The following is a 23,954-nucleotide window of genomic DNA, read 5'->3' as shown; positions in this document are numbered from 1 at the left end:
GAGTTTGTGTAAACATAACCCCCAAGACGGATCGTGTTAGTATGGTTGTATCTTAAATTTTTGTACCTATTTATCGTTGTTTTGTGTAGCTATAATTTGTTAATTTCTTTTAAATGTCTCCGACGCAACGACAACGAAACATAGACAGGAGGCGCAATCGTGATAACGACCGCAGCTGCTACAGAACAGTGGTGCGTAACGCTTAACTCATCACAGTCTGAACCTGAACCTGGACAACTTCAACTATTTGGTTACAAATGCGCCCTAACACTACCCCAAAACGACTTTTCGTTCTCAATTGGCCCTCTATTAATGACCTGTGTTGCCTGTACAGCGAGGCCTCTTTGAGAAGGAGAGAACCGTCCGGAATGCTTTAGGTTTATCAATAACGAAGATAAACAGGGTCTGAGTTACTTAACGGTAATATTTGAGTTGACTCTTTTAAACTCATTGTAAATATGACTGTTATTCAATCTGAAATAACTCCTGTAATATTTTGTAATTGCTCGAATTCGAGCAACATGTACACTAGTTAAATTTGTTCTATGTATTTCTTATGGGGAAAACCTGACCTCAATAGTAGGAATTTTGAAATTCTAAAACCTTATTGCAAAACTACATATTGAGACGAATCTTTTGACACCTTAAACGTTGAAATTGGTCCAGAAATAAGGGAGGAGTTGCGTTAACAAAAAACGGCTTCACGTATTATATATATAGATATCATGCCCATAGGCCTAAGTTAATTGCTTGAATAACACTCCTCGTCGGAATCATTGCAGGTTTTTTTTAAGAATTGAATTGTTTAGTTTTAACAAAATGCCATCTTAAACACTTTTAGCAATTTTATGCTTTTAATAAATGCTCACATTTGTGGCTGCGCATTGGGACTGAATCAAAACAACTCAACCCACCAAACATTCCTGCAAAAAAACATGGCCATTGATTCCAATTTCAGGCACAAAAACATGAACTCCATACAGTATGTGATACCATAGATTAAACATTCACCTTTAGTAGATTTGTCATAGTTTTGGATTAGCTGAAAACAATTCTTGTTATTTAAGGAGTATGTTTTATCTATGGTTAAACCTAGTTTATCCAAAATAAAACGATCTAATCATCAACATAGTCGTCTCCTGTTTATATAACTACAAGAAATTAAAACACACATCATAGAACTAAACCCTAAAATAATAGAAACAAAATTACGTCAAAACTAACATCCAGTGTCACCAACATGATCTAGACATGAAAAATTTTGAATTAACAATGTCATAAGAAGTCGACTTGAGTTATTATATTTAATCTATGGTCATACTGCATCTAGGTTATATTTCCAAACCAAAACAGAGCAATATTCCGGCCAACCATACCGATCCGGTCTGAGGAGAAAATAACAACATTAATAGTGCTTTGGAGGGTATGGATTTTTTTTTAAATCTAATGCAAACTTTAATATTTTTATGCGAGATTAATATTTTTTGTTAATTTTAAAGGTAAATTTGTCGTTGTTTTAATATTCAACACAACATATTATATAGTTTAACTTAATCCTGCAGATTGTTGTAAACTAATCAAAAGATTAGTTATTATCTTTTGTTTTTTGAGGTGTGGGTGGTAACAATGTCTAGCACGCATGCGCTCCTAATCACTCTGATCAGTGGTACCGAGGCAGCATAGTGGCAGTGCAGTGGCAATGCGATGCGTACCCCTTGGGCGCTCGTCAACGTCAACATCCCTACAGCCTACTCTCGTATAACCAATGTTACCAATTTTCTAACGAAATTGATGCGTAGCTCTGAAAAATAGTTTAAATTTCCTAACAATTATTTCTTTTTATGAACTTCAGAATGCATAGTTTTTTTGTCAACTACCCTATGACTATTTAGTTTTTAGATATAAAAAAAAATCCTCTCGGCCGTGCGCCCTCTGGGACCTTGCGCCCATAGGCCCAGGCCTACTGGGCCTATTGGGAAATTCGGCCCTGCATATTATGCGGCTCATTGAGCAGCACGGGTTCTCTAGTATATACTAATGAATAAAGATGTTTTGACTTGACTTGAATTGAATTGATCCATCACTTATCTTAAGCATATTCAGAAGGTTTAAATTAAATTAGGAACTGAATTTTTTATTTCACCCGGTCGGAAAGATCATGTGCATCTTCTCACACTTAAATATAATGCGGCCTCTGTCAGGTGAGGCGTACTTTGTTTGCTTTGAGATGATTGTAATTCAACTAACTAACTTTAATACTAATTCAACTGAAATTAATATTGAAGTATTGAAATAAAGTACAGAAATAAATTATAGTACTAATATAGTGATAACAAGAGTGTTACAAAGTGATTTAAACTTAATAACATTAATAGGTTGCTCACCTTAATAACAGGAGGAGCTACTGCCACAAAAGAATTACCATCGTGATACAAAATTGACTCCTGGCCAATTATAATGGCCCCACAAAGTGGTTCAGGCACTGGGATAACCATTGATGCTTCAGTCTCTATATTATCTTGCTTCCAAGGAATCTAAAAAGAGAGAAAATTAATTATAACGACTTACAAGTTGACAAATGTCTGTCACAATCTCACCTTATAATAATTGTTCAAGTCAATTTAGCTAATTCTCCGTAAAAAAGGTATGCTACAGGGTACCGTTCTAGCCTAATTACCGCTATCGGTTCGGAACACAGTGTACAGCCTATTAAAAATTAATAACTTTCAATTCACTATCATAGGCAAAAAGTAGTTTTTGGCTAATTTCCCATATAAGGAATAAGCTATTACTGTTTGTAGGTCTCATGGTAAGATCTAGAATCGGGACAAATTTACTTTTAGCGAATTTTCCTATAGAGAATTTGCTAATTACCATAGGTGGCGCGGTAAGACCTAGGCCTAAGACCGATTAACTTTTTTCATTTCGATGTCCCTAGAGACCAAAAAAACTATTGGTTCAAACTGTCATATATATCTATTAATTTGAAACAGTTTTTCTTTGTGACAGCTAATTTGAGAGAACAGCTGGGCGTAGAAACACAGTAGGGGTCTCTATAGAAAGGTCTTGGTCTGTAGATGAGCCATCAAAAGAGAAACGTGGTAAATTCCCTTGGGGCTCTGCCCCAGTGGCCTTTAAATTCCTATCCCATGTTATTCTTATGGAGGAAAAACGGGGTTTTGTCACAGCTAATTACAGAGAACGGCTGGGCGTAGAAACTTGGTAGGGGTCTCTAAAGAAAGGTCTTAGTCTGTAGATGAGCCAACAAAATAGAAACAAGGTAAATTCCCTTGGGGCTCTGCCCCAGAGGCCTTTAAAGTTCCCTCTTCAGATTTGTTTACATTACGACCATATGCATACATTTACACTACTTTTGAATAAAACAGCTGTAAATATTTAAATTGTGATTTACTAAATTTGTCAAAATGATGTATTTGCAATGGTTTTTTTCTGAATTTAAAATCGATTTTCTTCTGAATCGTGCCATGATTTTCAATATAATGTTCTATTACCAAATCAGTGGAAAATCCTAATATCACAGTAACTCTTAAAATTATTTCTTATGGAGTTAACTTATATCTATTGTATGGGTTGGTTTCTGCCTTTTTACCACTTCTTGGAGATTGCACGTAGACGATATTCTTTGGCGTATTGCATCTGCAGTAGACAATACTTGGTTGGTGTAATTTTTAAAATAACAATGGAAAAAAGTCAGAAATACTGGACAATTTGATATTCTAAAAATAAAACTGAATTAACACTGTGCTACATTTCTTGAGCAATAATTTAAAGAGCCGATTTGCAAACAATGGAAACAGGAGAGTCATAGAACACAACCAAGTACAGTAGAAGAAATAGAAATAATGTTTGTTTTTTTTTCATTTATAATCGTTATTATAGACAACCTAATGGGGCTATGAGTGGGGAAAATTTGTAGAAAACACTAAAAAACAAGGTTAGCTTTTGAAAAAAATATAAGATATTCACAAAAAATTTTGATTATATCTAACTGCTGTGTACATCTTGAGTATTTCCATAATCTTTGAGTCGACTCTTATAAAGCCATCGGAAATTAAGACTGTTATTCGTTTTAAAATAACGCCTGTAATGCTTCGCAATTGCTCGAATTCGAGCAACAGGTACACTAGTATTATTAATCTCGATCTTCGACTTTAATCTCGAAGTACTCCGACTTTATTCTCGAATGTGCTTATTATAGTTTGTTATAATTTTACGGCAACCACGACCCCACTAACTGTTGATGTAGGGGTGTTTCTGATGTAGACATATTTTTGATAAGAATTGGCAGATAGAAAGGGGTTTGAGCTATAGGACACATAATGGAATATGACATTAATGAACTGATTGAACAATATTTTAGTTTAGGCCTTCAACAGCCTGAAATACTTGCAATTCTTTTATTGAAGCATAAAATTTGCATAAGTGAGCGGACACTTAAAAGGTATACCAAGAAGCTCGGACTTCATAGAAGGAAACACTTTTCTGATATTGACTCTGTCAAGGATTTTATTAGGTCTGAGTGCGACAGAGACGAGAGACAGTGAGACAGCAGACAGAGAAAGAATCAGAAACAGAATAGAATGAACGTATTCGTATTGAAGTTGAGTTGAAGTAAAACTAGACTAGATAGAAATGTCGAAGTACTTCGAGAAAAAAGTCGAACTACTTCGAGAAAAAAGTCGAAGTAAAATGAAAGACAAAAAGAAACTGAGTGCCCCTTCAGGGCCATCGTAATTTCTTCAGCTAAAATAACACTCACTGCAGCACAACATTAAATAATTAATCTGTTGGAACAATCCATAACGTACCCTTAAAAAAAAATGAACATGCCTTAAATGAATACGCTTCTACCAGAAAACTGTTTACACTACACGGCTGCTTGTGGCCGTGGAACGGTACCGTGGCGCCACGGCATTTGCGCACGGCTGTCAATTGGCCTGGCGACCACGCCTGTTATGGACGTGGTAATACGGCAGTGTAAACACCGCTGTATATTATATTATATCTTTAGTTAAGCATTTGATTTATTTATTGCTTTATTAGGGGGAGCTGGAACAGGGCATCTCGCCAATGTAAAATTTGCCATCTTTAGGTACACGTTTCTTCAAAAGGTGTAAAGCTATGGCTTTCAAAATTGTAGGCTATAATTATCAGCCCTTTATGTGTAAACAGACTCAATTTCTGAATTTTTCAATCAAGTATTACATTAACAAAATTAAAAGACATAAATTTTTCTTAAACACTGGCAATGTGACAGTAATAAATACCCCCGCCGCAGCAAACCTGCAGACTAAGCGAATTTCCATTTGCCTGATTGGATTTACACTAAAATGTCTCCTTAAAAATATCACATTTTTTCCCTATAGTAGACTCCCTCTTATCCGGACTCCTCGGGACCGAGGTCAGTCCGGATAATGGGTTTTCCGGTTAAACCTATGTCCCCAAAAGCTTGTTATGTAACCCAAATATTTGACTTAAATTTAGAAGAGCATTGTATTTAGACACGTGATCACTGGTCTCAAATCTTTCACACAAGAACAGCCGTTGCAGTACCGCCCACTTCCTGCGGATCTAGTCCGGTTAAAACGATGTGCTGATAATAATTGTCCGGTTAAAGAGAGTGTCATTTCCGCCGAGTGTAGTCTGGTTAAAAGGTGTCCGGAGAAGAGGGAGTCTACTATATTTAAATAACATTAGTTTAACGAGTACTTAGGTTTGCTGCAACAGGGAGAGTAAAAAGGTGTTTATTTGTAAAATGTTAATAGTTTAGTATGAAATGAATGCATTTTCCAAATTTGATCAAAATATGTGCACAAACAAGGAAACTACAACAGTTTACTTATTCTCAATAAGAATAACGTATAGGAATTTTAAATTTACAGTTTTTTTGGAATTTTTTCCATTAGGCGCATGCGCATAATAACGCTTCATTATATTAAATTATTTGTTTTTTTAAGCTCTACAAAATGGTTTGGAAAGAAAATGCCAAATTTTAAGTTTTTAGGGTCAAAAATGGGAAAACCCAATTTTTACCCCATAAAACCCCCATACCACCTGATCCCATATTCCAATCATTCTGGTTCGAATAAACGTCGAATTACACGTTTGTACCAAATTTCATCAAAATCGGATGATTTTTGCTAAAGTTATCGCGCTAACGGACGCATATATAAATATATATACTGTATATGAATTTGAACGGATGGTGTTTTTGGCCTCTAGGGACCTCAAAACGAAAAAGTAAATCCCGGGTCCAGGTCTTTCCATGAGTACTACGGTAATAGCTTATTCCCTATAAGGGATATTCGCTAAAATGGGTCTAAATGTCACCTATAACACAACAATTATGTATAAAAAATTTCAAGTCTCTAGGTCAATTAGTTCCAGAGATATGTGTAAGCTACCTTTGTTATAAAAAGTTGAACTTTCGGAAAACGCTGTGAAAACAGGATACAACCCAGTAGCACCTAGCGCAAGCTAGATTTATCATAAATAGGCCTGCCTATATTGAGGATCATAAAACTGCCTCTTCATCCACTTTCTGCATGAGCCTTTTTTAGCGAATTTCCCCATAGGGAAGTAGATATTACCGTAGGTGGCACAGTAAGACCTAGGCCCGGGACCGATTTGCTTTTTCATTTTGATGTCCCCAGAGGCCAAAAACACCATTCGTTAAAATTGTTATATTTGTATATTGTTGTAGCTTCTTTAAGACTGTTCAATACTTCATTTATATCTATTTTTATTATCATATGTTTTCTGTTGTATTTGTTTTGAAAACATTCATGAAATAGAATTTGTGTTGAGTAAATATGCGTGTTTCTATTAATTATTTTATAATTAATTGGAGTCATTTTAATTGGCGACGAGGATGGGATTCAATTTCAACTTGTAACAGATAATCAGCCCATATCTAGGATCTTCAGGCATGACAAGGCTCTACCACAAACAACTTCAGCTCGTTTACTCAGATACGCATCATATCTGTCAGGTTTCAATTACAAGTTGGTGTTCAAAAAGGGCATGGAAAATAAAAAACGTGGATTGTCTTTCAAGAGCTTACACAGACTCACTTTACTAAAGACAAGAAAATTAGAAAAGAGGTACATCAAATCTGCAGCCAAGCAATTTTTCAAATTTCAAGCCATGAAATCACAGCTGAAAGTATCAAGAATGAGACAGCCAAAGACCCAGTGCTCTCTAAGATTTTGAAAGACCTACTCACCAATTCACTTTGTTCTGACTTTACTTTGGTCGAAAACATTTTTTTCCGGGGAGGAAGAGTTTACATTCCATCACAACTTAGAAACAAGATTCTAAATGAACTTCATGAAAGTCATCTTGGAATCACAAAAATGAAACAGCTAGCACGGCGCTATGTTTACTGGCCAAATATTGACAAGGACATTGAGCATCTTGTGAAAGGATGTGAAAATTGTGCACTAACACGGCCAAATCTGCCCAAAGCTCCCAATCACCCTTGGGAAATTCCAAAAGGGAACTGGGAAAGAATACACATTGACTACACAGGACCGTTTCAAGGCTTCAACTTCCTCGTGTGTATTGATGCTAGATCAAAATGGGCGGAGATAAAAGTAATCAAAGATGCACCATCCAGCTCCAATACCATACATCTACTAGAACAGATTTTTGCTACACACGGCTATCCGAATGTTATGGTATCTGACAACGCCTCAATTTTTCAAAGTGATACATTCCAAGCTTATTGCAAATTGCATGGCATTTTCCAGAAATTCATATCTCCAGGACACCCAGCAACAAACGGCTTAGCAGAACGCTCTGTTCAAACATTGAAGAACCGCCTGAAGTCCACAGCTACGGAAAACATACCAATGGCAATAAAGGTCCAGAAGATCTTATGCGGTACCGGGCAACTACTCTAGCATGTGGCAAATCACCGGCTGAACTTTACCTCCACAGGAAGTTAAGAATACAAATGGATGCCATTTTTCCTAACGTACAAAAAGCTTCAACTAGAAATGCTCCTTCTGCACGTTCATTCAATGAGGGGGAGAGAGTTCAGGTTTGTCTCTTCATAAACAACAAGAACGTTTGGGAGTTTGGAGAGGTAAATAAAAAGTTGGGAACTCAAATCAAATCAAATCAAATATATCTTTATTCATAATATGTACAATTTATGTACAATGAACTATCTAGTTTCCCTTGACAAGTCAGGCCGACTTGTAAAACGACACATTGATCAATTGCGGTCTACTTTGATACCAAAACCAAAAATTGTTTGCGGGACCAATCCACATATTTTATGTTCCACAGGCTTCTAAACACAGCACAAAAGAAAATACTAAGGCTGTTACTCGTTCTAATCCTGAAAGACCATCAACTCCCGTAAGACCATCAACTTCCGAAGGACCTTCAATTTCCGAAAGACCACCAACTCCCAAAGCAAACACTTCAGAGGTTCCAGTAGTTCAGGGAACAGAAACAAACAATGCCGAAGTTTCTGTTAATCAAGATAGATCAAGGCGACAAAGGCAAATGCCGTGCCGATATAAGGACTTTGTTCTTTCATAATTCCATTGCCAGTTCAAAATAGTGGGGGAGACTGTTGTAAATTCTTTAAAACTGTTCAATACTTCATTTATATCTATTTTTATTATCATATGTTTTCTGTTGTATTTGTTTTGAAAACATTTATGAAACAGAATTTGTGTTGAGTAAATATGCATGTTTCTATTATTTATTTTATAATTAATTAGAGTACACTTGAGTCCCGCTAATCCGAACATGGTTAGTCCGAACGTCCGCTTAATCCGAACACGTTCCCGATATTATTTTTAATAAATTTGCACTATATAAAATGCAATGGGAAAGGTCTTGAAATGAAGTATAAACAGAGTAATCAATTGAGGAATACAATGGTTTGTTTATTACTATAGAATAATTAATTATTAAAACTCAATTTAAGGAAACTAAATCAATACTATTTATTTACAAGAACAAACAATAATGTAAACAAACCAAAAGGCAGATGATTCATAACTTTATAACTCAGCTGATAATAATAATCCTACATTTCTCCCCACTCAATTTAGGCTGAGTTTCCGAAACTATGTACATCATCATTTTCAGGTTCCATTTGCATTTTCCATTGAGGTGGATCAGTTGCACCTTCTCTTGCTCTCAGCTGGTCAGCGTGTTTTCTCTTTATATCTCCCCCTACTAAAACGGTGTATGATAGCTCTCCCGTCCTTTCTTGTACTATTCCTGGTCTCCAGCCCTTCTTCGTTTCATTTTGAACCCACACTTCTTGTTTGGCAGAAAACTCCTTTTGTTTGGATTTTAAGTCGTGGTAGTACTTCTGTCGCCACACTTGATTTTCTATTCTCTCTCTGCTATTATACCTCCACCTATCCAAAGCTGTTGGTAATCTTCTACCATAGAAAAGGACTGATGGTGGTTGTCCTGTGGTCTTTTGTGGGGTATTTCGATAGGCAAGCAACACTTGTAAAAGTGCAAGTGATGAACTGAGACCTTCTTGTTTGCAAGCACTATATCGACTCTTGAAGGTTCTGATAATCCTCTCCACTAAACCATTGGTTTTTGGATGATACGGCGCAGATGTAACATGACATATGTTATTGTCCTTACAAAAACTCTTAAACTCATGAGATGTGAAGGGGGTGCCATTATCCGATACAATTTTTTTAGGAACACCATACCTCGAAAACCAAGTCCTTAATCTATTTACAAGAGCAGCAGTTGTCGTACGGTCCATAACTTCGATCTCAACCCATTTTGAGTACGCATCGATTCCTACTAACCAGAATCGGTTGTCGAATGGACCTGCGAAGTCAAGATGAATTCGCTCCCAAGGATCACTTGGCACATTCCAAGGATATAGAGGTACTTCTGTGTCAAATGATCGGTTACTCTGGCAAGGGTGGCATCTACGGACATAAACCTCAACATCCTTATTCAGATTAGGCCACCAAACATAATACCTTGATAGGGATCTCATTGCCTCTATTCCAGGATGTCCTTTGTGGAGTTCTTTCAATACATTTTCTCTCAAAATCTGTGGCACCACAATTCTTCCTAATCGCATGATTATGCCGTTTTCTAATGTCAGCTCTTCTCTCTTATTCCAATATGGTTTCATGGATGGTGGTAAGTTTCCTGTATCTTTTGGCCAACCATGTTCCAGGTAGTCTATAAGTTTCTTCATATTTGGATCTTTCTTATACTCCAGTACAAGTTCATGATTTGGATAAACTACGTCAATTTTCTCCTGAACCAATGCTCGAATCTCTCTCTCATCTGGATCCAATACTTCTTGTGTCTTGAGTGAAAACCGAGATAAAAAATCAGCCAAACAATTATCCTGTCCCTTGATGTACTGGATCTCAAAATCATACTCCATTAAATACAAAGCCCAACGGACCAAACGGTTGTTAACTACTTTGGTAAGATCTCGATGCATTCCAAATATTCTTTCAAGTGGCTTGTGGTCCGTTCTCACCTTGAAATGTCTTCCACTGAGGTATTGTCTAAACTTCTTCACGGCAAAAACTAACGCCAGTGCTTCTTTGTCAACTGTAGCATACCTTTTTTCTGCTTCGGTTAGTGTCCTCGAGGCGTACATCACTGGCCTTTCCGTTCCATCCGGCATCAAATGTAACAGCACAGCGCCAACCCCTTGTTCACAAGCATCACATTCAACAATGATCGGCTTTGATATGTCGTATGGAACTAATGTCTTCTCCAATGACAGGATATTCTTCAACTTGTCAAACGTACTTTGTTCTGTGTCAGTCCATTTCCATTTAGTCTTCGTACCAGTCAGCTTATGCAAGTTCGAAGCGATCGCATGAAGATTAGGTATATACCTTTCGTAAAAATTTAGCGCCCCTAGAAAAGCTCGTAATTCTTTCACGTTTCTTGGCCTTGGTGCGTGTCTTATGGTTTCAACTTTGTCTTCGGAGGGATGAATACCATTACCATCAATTGTATGGCCTAAATACTTTACAGATTTCTCAAAGAACTTACATTTTGACAGTTTTGCTCTTATTCCACTTGATTCTAGCCGCCTCAAAACTTCTCTAAGAGTGGTTATATGGGTGGTCTTATCCTTACTAGAAATGATTATATCATCAAGTAGAACTCCGACATTAAGTCCTTTTAATAAACTTTCCATGTACCTTTGAAATTTTGCCGGACTCGAGGAAAGACCAAAAGGCAACCTTTTGTAGCGAAAGTAGCCTACATGAGTTGCTATTGTAAGGTACTTTTGTGACTCAGGGTGTACTTTCATTTGCAAGTACGCGTCTCGAAGATCTATGACTGAAAATATCTTTCCATCAGTTAATTTGGAAGTCAAGTCATCAAAGGTTGGCAAGAGGTGTCTTTCCGGAACGATGTTTGGATTCAAGGTTGTACGAAAATCGCCACAGATCCTGACTCTACCTCCACCCTTGTCTACGTTGACTGTTGGGGTACTCCATTCTATCGGTGTTTCGGAAGGGTCCACTGCTTCCAAAACTCCTTCCTGTACTAATCGCTGTAATTCTCGCTCCACTGCCTCCCTTAAGGGAAATGGGACTCGTCTTGCCCCGTAAGATACAGGTTTTGTTCCACTTTTTAGATGGATAACTTCATTAGAGTCAGATATCGTTCCTAGCTCATCACGAAAGAGTTCTGAAAACTCCTGAGTTAATGCCTCAACTTCTTTTTGTAACGTTTTTCTATAACTTTCTTCATTCTTACCTGTCTCTTTACTATTTGTCTTTCCATTGTCAATACGCCTAACCCTTACTTCCCTAGGCAAATTAAGATTGAAAGCTACACTCCACGGCAACCCAAATAATGGAACATCATCTTCTAGTAATACAATAACCGGCAATCGCTTAGTACGATTACGTAAAGTAACGTCCACAAAAGTCTTACCCATGACTTCCAGCTTATTTTTTCCGTAGCCAGTGATGACATCAGACGTCTTTTTGAGAGATTCGCCACTTGAATTGATCTTATCCCAAAGAGACAAACTTATAGCACTTACCCGAGCCCCGGAATCAAACTCCATTCTAACATTATACCCATTCAATTCTACATCTATTGTAGCTCTGGGAACCTTACTCTTAACTGACCTAATTTGTGTTCCGCTAACATCAATATCAGAACTACACTCATCATCGTAAGTTAGACCACAAGAATCATCTACTTTTCTCAAATTACCGTCTGTTCTCTTGACAAAATTATTTTTACTTTTGCACATTCTTGCGAAGTGGCCTCTCTTTGAACATTTCTTGCACACAGCAGAAACAGCAGGACACCTATCTTCACTAGGGTCATGTGTAAACCCACATCTATAACATCTATTAAAACCAGTAGATTTCTGTACCCCTGGTTTCCTATTTTCCTTACTGTCACTTACTTTGAAAATCTCATTTTTACACGAATGTTTGGAAACTTCTTCTCTCGCACGTTCCATAGATTGAGCTAACTCTAGTACTACTGTTGACTTAACACGCTCACCTCGGTTATCAACTCCCTCGGGCCATCTTTGTCTGACTTCTACTTCAAATTCTGGACAGTTGCTTCCTACTGCAAACCTATCTCGTACTCGTTCATCTAAGCTATCTCCATATTTACAACTTCTAGCTAAAGACTTCAATCTGTTATAAAACAAAATAAATGTCTCACCATCTTTTCTTATTGCTCTTTCAAACTCAAACCTTGTTGCAAAAAGGGTCCTTGTAGGCTTGAACAACCGGTTGGCTTCCTCTTTGACTTCGTCGTAGGTGCACTCCTCCCAGGCCCTTGGATACATCTGGTCCGACAGTGCCCTGAGGTGCTCCTCTCCGATATTTGCCAATAGAAGATCTCGCCGAGCCGCTTGTTCTTCTGTGTTAGCACCACCAAGTCCCTTAACTCTGCAGGTCAACTCAAAACGAGTTATGTAGTCTTCCCACAATTGTTCACTATTATACTCTTTAAATGAAAATCTGCTCATTCTATCTTGTATGCAAGACATGTTACTACAGTCAATTACACTCTTATACTGAGACTGGTCTGTTTTCCTAGGCATTTTCTCGTCGCCAATATAGAATAATTAATTATTAAAACTCAATTTAAGTAAACTAAATCAATACTATTTATTTACAAGAACAAACAATAATGTAAACAAACCAAAAGGCAGATGATTCATAACTTTATAACTCAGCTGATAATAATAATCCTACAATTACGTAAAGTTTAAATTTACAAATCGTAATAAAAACCAACAAATAAAACAAAGAATTATTTTGTAAGAAATATTGCACATACCGTACTGAAAAATTAACTTTGGTTAGGCCTACTTGTTATTGGACATTAAATCCCGCATTGTCATTTGCTGCAGTTTAGTAAGTCTGTTTTTTGCCGCGTAGTTCCGCCATTTTCTCATGAACATCGCATCTGCAGGTGTGGCAGTAGACTGTTTGACTGTTGTTCTAAGTAGCGAAGGGCAAGGTCAAGCGCTGCAGCTGCCTCATTGTGTGTCACTTTCTCCTCTCCTCCCCCGCCCCCTGGCTCGTCATCACTACCCTCCCCCTCGTCGCCCTGAACATGATCTTTCGTCACTGCTACTAGCTGCTATGATGTCATCGTCAGTCAGAGCAGACGTACAGTCCAGTCCGCGCGCATTATCGTCACATCATACACGTCTGCCTACCCGTTCATATCGCTCTACGCTAAGTTGATTGTTGACACGCTAAGTTTGATTAACTAATGCGCTTATTTAACTTTTGTTTTTTAATTTTGTTGTAGTAAATGGACTTTTAATATTGGTTTTTGTGTATGGCTCGATCATATTACGACACTACGACCGCATAAAGTTGCTTCCTTCTTGATTATTTACATTATTTCGGCTAATCCGAACAATCAGCTAATCCGAACGGGGTTCGGTCCCAATTAGTTTGGATTAGCCGGACCACCATAGTACCCTTTTTTTAATTATTTTTAATGACTGATGCATTTCAACACTAAGGTCATGGTCACAGTCTTTCACAATGTTATTAAATCTAATATGTAAACAAAGAAAATAAATACAATCACATGTTTAAATTGTAACTAAATCTATCTTGACTTGGAAAATTATATAATTAAGAATATCGTTATACCAATGGTTTTACTTATAAATTTTGTCTTAATTCTTGGATCTTATCATAAATTGGGTTTAAATTTAAAAATTGACACAAAATTTAAACCCAATTTATGATAAGATCCAAGAATTAAGACAAAATTTATAAGTAAAACCATTGGCATAACGATATTCTTAATTATATAATTTTCCAAGTCAAGATAGATTTAGTTAAAATTTAAACATGTGATTGTATTTATTTTCTTTGTTTACATATTAGATTTAATAACATTGTGAAAGACTGTGACCATGACCTTAGTGTTGAAATGCATCAGTCATTAAAAATAATTAAAAAAAGGGTACTATGGTGTATTATTTATTAATATATGTATATATATATATATATATATATATATATATATATATGTCCATTATAGTCCGTGAACGCAATAACTAGAGTAATTTTTGTCCGATTTTGATAAAATTTGGTTTAATGGTGTACGGCAGGATAAACTTGAATGAGTTCGCAAACCAGCATGATCGGACCATGGAAACAGGGTTTTGGGGGGTTTTATGGGGTAAAAAATGGTTTTCCTCATTTTTAACCCTCAAAACACAAAATTTCCCAATTTCTCTCTAGACCTTTTTAAAGAGCTTAAATAACAAATAATTTAGTATATCAAAGTGTTTTGAACGGTTATTAGTAACGGAGAAAATTTAAAAATTGTAAATTTAAAATTCCTTATGGAGAATATTGTAAAATGTTGTAATAAGCTTGTTTATGGATAAAGTCTGTCGCAACATATCTGGAGCAAGTGACAGGATGAAGGAGAGGTATGACGTGAAGGCCGAGAAAGGAGGGTTCACACCTGGGGACCTCGTGTGACTACACAATCCCTGAAGGCGTCGTGGATATTCGCCAAAACTCCAGAACTCGTGGGAAGGACCTTATGAAGTTATTTCCTGTTTAAATGACGTCATCTACTGGATTAAGAAGCAACCAAATGGCAAACCCAAAATAGTTCATTTCAATAGGCTTGCGCCCTACAAAGGAGATCACAGCCAACAAGAGGAACAACAAGTTTGGAACCTCTCTACGGAGCCAAAAGACGTCGTGTCTGAGAGACGTGGAAATGAAGAACCGAGGATGTTATACAAGGACCTCTTCACTTTGCCAGTGGAATATGCCCTGGCCCACTGTATAGCAGAAGACCTGAGAGCGTCGCGAGGTATAGCTACAGTCTTCAGGAAAAAGTTTGGAGGGGCCGAAGATCTTGAGCGTCAGAGCCCGGCCATTGGCACAACCCTTAACCTGAAGCGCAATGGACAGCATTTGTTTTACCTCGTACCTTTCATGAAGGAAACGTCAAACAAGAGGACGTCATAGGAATCGTTGAAGAAAAGCCTGCAAGAACTGCGAGACAAGATTCTTTGGATTGGAATGGAAAATTGTAAGAAATATGGTGCAGGAGCTATTTAAGGGCACTGACATCAATATTGTGGTCTGCGTATACAACCCGTGGAGAACCGGAGAAATTATGGGTCCAGAAGATCGCAAGCTTCAGGAGAAATCTGTTCTGGGGCAGAACAGTCTTAAGGAGGGGGTAGTGTTACAAGTCAGGAGCCCCGCGCAACAACAGACGCTGTCTCAAAAGGGTTGTTTGTCAACACGGGATTCTCAGAACGCACCAGTGACAGACAATAGACCCATGTCAACGGACTACGTCAACAGGGTCTTTGACATCCACCAGAAGCTTCCACGGCGATTTGTAAACAGCTTTGTCCAAAGGTGCCTGATTCCTCTAGAATGTTCTACGGTAAACCTAAATAAGGGACCATCTTTCTGCACACGGCAGTTAAGTCTAGTCGAGTCGGAGACCAGCGCAGCGACCGCCCGCCGATGTGAGTGACCAGTGTTAGTGACAGTGACAGTGTAGTGACAGTGTAGTGACGGTGTAGTGACAGTGTAGTGACGGTGTAGTGACAGTGTAGTGACGGTGTAGTGACAGTGTAGTGACGGTGTAGTGACAGAGACAGGGATAAATCCTGTAGAGGTTAGCTGTAAGTAGAAACATTGTAAGTTAAAATAACCTCGGCTTTTTTTAGCTAAATTTAGGTAGGGTTAGTTAGGTGTTAGGTGATTGTAATTAAATAGAGAATGATAAGTGTAAATAAATAGCTATTATAAAATAACCAAGTTTTTACTGTCAAGAACCTGTTAAGCACGCAACAATATTATAATGAATTTGGTCCCCACACAGAATTTTGACGTCACTTTATGGCGCTCAAACAGGGACACACATTGTTCTAAGATATTATAATCACACATGAATGTAGGATACTATCCATTTTCATAGTAATGTAAAGTATTGTAATTTAAAATAATGGTTTGAATACTATCTCGAGAAGAAAACAGCAAAAATACTGGTAGCCGCATACCGTACCGATTTTGTACCGAGAACCGAGCTACAAAATATTGTACAGGGGTGCCCATCCCCCCCTAGACTCATGACGCACCCCCCCCCCCCAATTGAGCAACAACCCCCCCCCCCATAAAGGATTTACACAACAAATGAGAAACATTATTCCCCCGCCCAGCACTATTTGTAAAACTATAAAAGAAGTTTTATAATTTTTTTTAGATATTTAAAATTTGAACCCAGTTAATCTATATAAATAAAGTTATTGTTTTGTCTGTACGTTGCTCAGAATTATACATATTTTGGGTTATTTTTACGTCTTATACATTGAAGAAGTTGAAACATGTCTTGTCTCAATTCATGTCCGTCTGTCACGGCCCAGAAGACATTTAGGCCTACTCTAAAGAAAACTAGAGTACCGATTAGCCTATGAAATAAAATGAAATGAATGAATAAAATAATATTTTTTATTTCCCATTCATTATATACATATAAGTACATTGTTTTTTTTGTTTTTTTTTTACTTAAATATAATACAGCAAACATTACTTAAAAATTATATACTGTAGAAATAAAGCGAACAAAAGTGTAAAAAAAAACAAATACCTTCTATAACAAAGGGAAAAGTCTACATAGGCAGGGCCTGTGTGTAGACTCGAGTTGCGAAGAGGTTAATTTAGATGGGAGGTAAAAAATGAATAGAAAAAAAATAATTATTCGTATAATTTAAAAATTTTTTATATTTGTCTTGCTTGAAACTGGATTTTTAGTGTTCTGGAATTAAATTGACGATAAAAAACTCTTTGTGTGATTCTAATGGTTCTAATGATTCTAATGGTTTAATTGTATTTACAGGATTGGCGAGAGTGTCCGTATAGCCATTGAAATATAGCCTCACTATTTTGGAAATAAAATAACGGACGACCAAAAACCCAATTTTGTGTGATTTTTCTAGTTTATTTTCTCCATGTTTACTACATACGTCATTTATGAAATACTAATAATCTGTTAAGAGAACACGTCATATTATGAAATTATGAACAGATGTTTTGATAAAGATTCCTTTTTCTAGATGTCACTGATACGTTTACATAAATGTTGTTTACGAATGCTGTGTAGGCCCTAACCATTTCCATATCACGTTTGTAACCATTTCCGATCACGTTTGTAAGCAAATCCAAAACCATGTGAGATTAATAACCGTGTGGCTTTGGCTTACATAACGGGTTTGATTGATCACTGGGACTAATATGTAACTGTAAATTAAATTAAATAACTAGCCATCATCCAGGTCGGGAACCGGAGATTCTGTGTTTCAAGTTGTACTTGAATTTTGATTACCGGGAAAAGACCGTGAATCAGTGTTGTACAGGACTGGAAAACTTATCTTTCTATATAAATAAAATTACAGTTTTATAAGTCACCTCAATTTAAGGAATTTTTTATTGCCAGAATATCCAAATAGCGTTCGTAACCTCTGCTTAACGAATTGTCAGCGTCTTTCTCTTGATATAACGATCCCCTCTCCCTCCCTTTGGAAACATCACAGCTCCTTTGATGAAAATGAAATGGAAACAACGCTAGCGCCAATAATCGTCTGTTCCGTTTTACACTTCTGTCTGCTGTACGCTATGTTACAACAGATTTCAGATACAACAGCTGGGGAATGATGACGATATAATGCTTAGTAAACTGTGATTGAGTGATTATAGTAACCATGGTAACTTTAGTAAGGCTGTGATTGGCCAATGAGTAGGCCTAAATATGGCGACTTGTTGAATTTGCGTATGAATTTAAGAGAAACCTATTAAAGAACAGAAGAACAAAGAAAAGGAATAACAAGATTGTTCTCGTTACATTCTTTTTTAAGAGTGTTTTTATTAGGTATCTCTAAATATAAATTTACACTTTTTTATTACTTATCTATAAATTCCTATGCTGTGATACAGCACCTATCGGTAGCCTACCTGTCTATCATGAGCAGTACCTTATAACAGGTCCCTTTAATATTTACGATATTTATAGCAATGCAGTGTTTGGCTAGTTATTAGTTGAGTTTGAGTTAGCTATAATTTTAAACGTTGCCGTTTGTACAACTGAACCAAGATAAATGATTTGAAATTTACAATAAAATTGTTATTGCACAATAATAATGATTGTGCAATATTGAATTTCGTTTATAAGAATGCAAATCGTGACGTTAATAGCTGTTTACAGCGTTTTAATGGGTTTGTCATCTGTTTTTATACTATATTGGATTAACCGTATTTTTCATTACTCCCCCTCCATATTAACTCAGGTAATCGAGTATCTACACAATAGTGTAAAGTATTGTAGCGTATGCTACTTTATTGATTGTAAACGAGCTTTATGTCAACAAAGCGTTCTGTGCTAAGTCGCGGTGTAGCTGGACGTGTCTGTACCACGCGTTATCTTTTATCTATCACAGCAGTTGAGCTATTCCGTGCGCTCCCTCTTAGATCTCACGTCTTGCAAATCTTGAATAATAACTTTCTACACAAATCCTAAACTATCCTAAAATCCAATTTTAACTAAATAAATTTAGTCATTAATTAATATACTTTCTATCTGGCGACTTTGTAATAGGCCTATATTTTGGATTGTCGTCACGTTGAACATTGTTGCAATTAGCTTTAGCCACCCCCCCCCCCCCCAATTTGAATTTTTTGAGCCCCCCCCCCAAGAATTTCAATGACGCAGTCTGCGTCACAGCCCCCCCTTGTGGGCACCCCTGTATTGTACCATACTTACCATAATTTTCTGTACTCCAGACCCCTAGATATTAACCCTCCGAGTGTCCCTTGTTTTGGCCTTAATGTCTGCCTATTTTTTGCTCATTTGCAAGGTTTTATTAAAACGGATCTGAGAAGCTTGAAAACAATGTTAATTATACTGTTCTATATACCATTTTGTCTGGAAAATCATGGGCTTCAATATTATACATAGAACATAAGGAACATTTGTTTCAAAAAAGTTTTTTAGGTAAAAAAAATATTTTGAAAAATTTTCAAAAAAAAAAATTAAGTTTGCGCTCAATGAAATTGTATAAATTATAGGCCAATAAATATTTGAAAATAGCCACTTTGTTCTAAATTTTATGAGGATTACAAATATATAATAATATAAGGAAGTAGATTTGCAAATAAATAAGTTATGGGCAAAAAACAGATTTCAGTACATAGCGTTTAGCTAAGAATGCATAGCCTAACCATAGCTAGGAATCTGGCTGATAATTTACATCAATATCACTACCTACTTCTTCAGGATCATCAACCAGCCCTTCAAAATCACTTAAATCTTCTTATAATGCACCACGTATATCACTACTTTTGATTTTTAACACTAAAACAATGATAAACGTAATAAAACACATCAGTCATCGGTCCGAGGATAACCAAGCTGTTTACAAATAAATACGCACGTCAGCTGTCTGCTACAATATTTTTGGAACTAAAATGAATAGCGCTTAGAGACAGACCTCCGGAGAAAGCTCTGAATCTGTAAAATAAAACGATACCTAACTCGATCCACTTCAATCCGATTTTGTCAGTCATAGAGCCTTCGCCGTAAACAGTGTTTGTGAGTCGCTGCAGCGACAAATAACACTCGGAGGGTTAAGTATCATGGTAAGACCTAGACCCGGGCCAGCTTTTTTCATTTTGATGTACCCAGAAGCCAAAACTTTAGCCATTCAAAGTGATAAATATACACGTGCCCGTAAGCACGATAATTTAAGGCAAAAATATCTGCTCTTGACAAAAATTAGATAACAATTTTCATAAAAAGGTTGGAGCAATATCTGTTTTAATGAGCTTAAATGAAATCATACACATTTTAAAACACAGTAAGTAAAATGATATTTTTGCTAAGATCATTGGGTTGATAAAAACTAATAAAAAATTGTATTAAATCAAATCAAATCAACATTAACATTAACAACAACATTAACAATCAACATTATCAACATTAATCATAATCATAATCAACATTAACAATAGATGGTACCTGTAACAAACATTAAGTCTATTTATTTAAGTCTGTTCCTACCTTTACAAACTCCTTGTCTCTTAATGATATCTCATGGGTTTTTACATGGCGGCCATTGAGATCTTGATGAATGAGTATAATCGTTGGGTTTGGGCACCCATGGAGAAAATCCAAGTCTTGAACTTCTAACTCTTCCATTCTGCACAGATGTTACATTTTTTGTTAAACAATAAAGGCATGGGTCTTAGGACAAGAACAAAAACTCACTTAACTACTACAGAAAGGATCTCTGAATGCTATTGATTACTGTAATGGATGAGGATAAAATATTTTGAGCTACTTACTTACTTTGATACTTTTAAGTCTCACACTGGAAGCACTGATGTGCCGTGGTTGCAATTTGTTCTTGGTAATCACTGAAAAATGTTTCCAGTTTCCACAGAGTAATAAGGCTTCTTTAGAAGGAAGCCTTTAGTTTTCAAGACTTTTACATTTTCAATAGCTCTTAATTCTATTGGTACCCTGTTGAAAACTTTAGTACATGAATCTTGGTCCATTTTTTAGCTAGGCTCAATGACACTTGGGGTATGTGTAGATTATTTCTCTAGCAAGTGTTGTAGCTATGTATGAAAAAAATTCTTTCTAAAACTTTCAGGCTTCCTTTTGACCATCAGTGTTGACTCCAGAATGAAAAGGGCTGGTAAAGTTAGGATTTTTGATTCTACAAATAGTTCTTGACAGTGGGCTATATAATTTTTATTGCAGATTATTCTAATGACGGGTTTTTCTAGCAGGTTAATGTGTTGAGCAAGTGGGCTGTTGCCCCAGAAGACTATTCCATATTTGATGATGATATGGAAACAACCAAAATAAACCTTAATGAGTATGTCTTTGTCAACTAGGTTTTGCAGCCGCCGCACCATATAACATGTATTTTTGCCATCTAAGGTCTTCAATGATGGTTATGCCAAGATACTTGATATAGCTGAAAAAGCAGACGCTTACACCTTCGAGTCGAAGCAATGTCCAGTTTTTTTTTCTGTTGTAAAATTGTATGGCTTATGTTTTTCCTTTGTTAAGCAATACTTTATTTGCATAACACCATTCACTCATCTGGTTTAAACCTTCTTGGGCTTTGATCCTGAGTACGGTAGTTGTTCATTCTCACAGTGAAACAGATGGCTGATGTTGTCGGCAAACATCCATACATTACCAACAGTTAAGGATTCAGGTAACTCATTTACATAAAGGAGGAACAAGACTGGGCCTAGGTTCGAGCCCTGAAGCACACCTGTGTTAATGGGAGGCGAAGTTGCAGAACGAAAATATCAGATAGTCCATGTGACAAGGGTGCCGTAAAATTACAATATGTTTCCTATTCTTCAAGTATGTGGCTATCCAATTCAGAGGCTTGCCACTTATACCCTTTGACATAAGTTTCTCAAGTAGCTTTGCGTGCGACAGCAAGTCGTAAGCATTTGTCATGTCATAGAATACACGCGTTCAAATGTTTATTGTGTTTACCCAAAACAAAAATAATTAAAGCATCAGTCACAAGTGCTTCGCGGTAAGTGGAGAAAGAGTATGATGGTCTCGTTTTTAACTTGAATTGGAATAGGCCTACTGTATATATTTTTTTAATGAATATCTTTTTATTTTTTAGTAGAGTTATCGTGTATTTCTCAATGTGTTTCCCGTGCTCTTTTAAACTTTATCTCGCCACAAATAGGCCACTTTTAAATTTAGTAGTAAACTATACTTTTAACACACTGGGAAAACTACTGCATCAGACTTTAAAAAATTATCTGATATTTCGTAATCCATTAATTGTTTCTAAGTTAAACACAACAATAATAATAATAATAATACAGTATCTTTATTGCCGTGAAACAAATATAAAATTGCATGGCATCCGTCAACATTTAATACAGGCATAACAAGCGACAGCAAAACAAATAAATACAACAGCATAAAAGAATTAAAAATACGAATGATTAAAAAATTACACAGAACTTGTCATTTGATTGATTTAGAACCTCAGAGCAGCCGAACACCATATACTCATTTGTGTCAAAAAACTCACCCACAGTGTAATATTCTTTATTTAATCAGATATCTTTTTAAAATCCGTTTGAACCGTTTTTCGTTCCTTTCTTTCCTTATTTGTTCAGGAAGACTATTCAAAAATCAAACTACTATTCAAAATACGGCTGTACAATTAATTTTAGTGTAAAATTCAGCTAATTGAACATCAACAAACTGTGTTTTGACCTAACCGAGAACTTCAGTTGTAACTTATGTTTGTGTATCGAAAGTTATTTCTATGACAGGAAAGGTGAGATGATCGCTATTTGTTTTTGTCTTTTGAACTATTGAAACCAGAGTGATGACAAGTTTTTGTATCACCTTTGTCGGGGAAATAAATATGTGCACTCGAGTTTGAGCCTAAATATCTCTGAGATAAATTATCTGATTTTGTTGAAACAAAAATTAAATATAAGCTTGTTTAAATACATTTTACGTCGTGTCAATTAAAAAAAATTCCGTTTACAGGCAGTCCTGCCTGTTACTTTATTTTCAATCAGTTAGTTTTCAACTAACTAAAACTTCTATCAGTTACTTTTTAAACTAACTAACTAGTAACTTCTATCAGTTACTTTTTATGGGACTAACTTCTAACTTCTAACTAGTTAGATATTTGGACTAACTTTCCCAACCATTCTTAATGGTATACTTTGCTCTATTCCAGAGTGTCATGACGGCCTTCTTATCTGATGTAATGGCAGTAATGCCTCTGAAGTTTTGATCTTTTGATATCTAGCTCACTTTAGGCCTCTTTTTTTACCTCTTTAACCTTGCATTTGCCCGTCCACATATACTACAGATCTGTGCGTGGAACGTATCCAGCAATGCAAGGGATGAGCCGGTACATTACGAAGATGAACTGTACTGATAAATTTTAGTGGCAGTGATCAGTATCCGAACCCACGACATCGCTGCCTTGGGCCCGAAGTCCGTGACGCTACCAACTGAGCCACCGACTCACTCTTTTTGTTGATAGTAAACTATTGACTGTTTGACATATGTACATCTTTCTATTTTTGTTGTATGTAAAAAGGAGATTCAGTAGTTTAATTTTAAATGAAAATGTTCACTCGTACAACACTAGAATCTCTCACTTCATAGGTATACAACTTTTCAACAAACTAAATTCTACCTCACCATGTTAATTATAATGTGTTTAAGACTACTTTGTACATTTCAAATTGTTGTTCAAAGACCCGTACTTGTTTTAGTTTTAAGTGCCACTTTAGTAATTTTTATTTACTTTTTGTTAACTTGTTTAAAATCTATTTTTTTTCAATTCGCCATGTTAGTATTGTTTTATGTACTTGTTCTATTTTAAA

General features: G+C 36.3%; 1 protein-coding gene across 1 annotated transcript in view; it reads right to left on the bottom strand.

Annotated features, from left to right (window-relative positions):
* The window catches only part of LOC128985557 (DNA damage-binding protein 1), a 154,199-nt gene that overhangs the window by 107,237 nt on the left and 23,008 nt on the right, over window positions 1-23,954 (bottom strand). The window contains exons 4-5 of the mRNA XM_054405159.1: window positions 20,608-20,746; window positions 2,385-2,534 (exon numbers count right to left, since the gene is read on the bottom strand). Of these exons, the coding sequence (XP_054261134.1) occupies window positions 2,385-2,534; window positions 20,608-20,746 (289 nt within the window). The remainder of the gene's footprint in view (window positions 1-2,384; window positions 2,535-20,607; window positions 20,747-23,954) is intronic.

This window comes from Macrosteles quadrilineatus, unplaced genomic scaffold (assembly GCF_028750875.1).
Source record: "Macrosteles quadrilineatus isolate MER2022 unplaced genomic scaffold, UCM_ALF_1.0 Scaffold_1__1_contigs__length_201487025, whole genome shotgun sequence".
Classification (NCBI taxonomy): Eukaryota; Metazoa; Arthropoda; class Insecta; order Hemiptera; family Cicadellidae; genus Macrosteles; species Macrosteles quadrilineatus.
The sequence above is the reverse complement of the archived record's forward strand: the minus strand, read 5'-3'. Positions and strand labels throughout refer to the sequence as shown.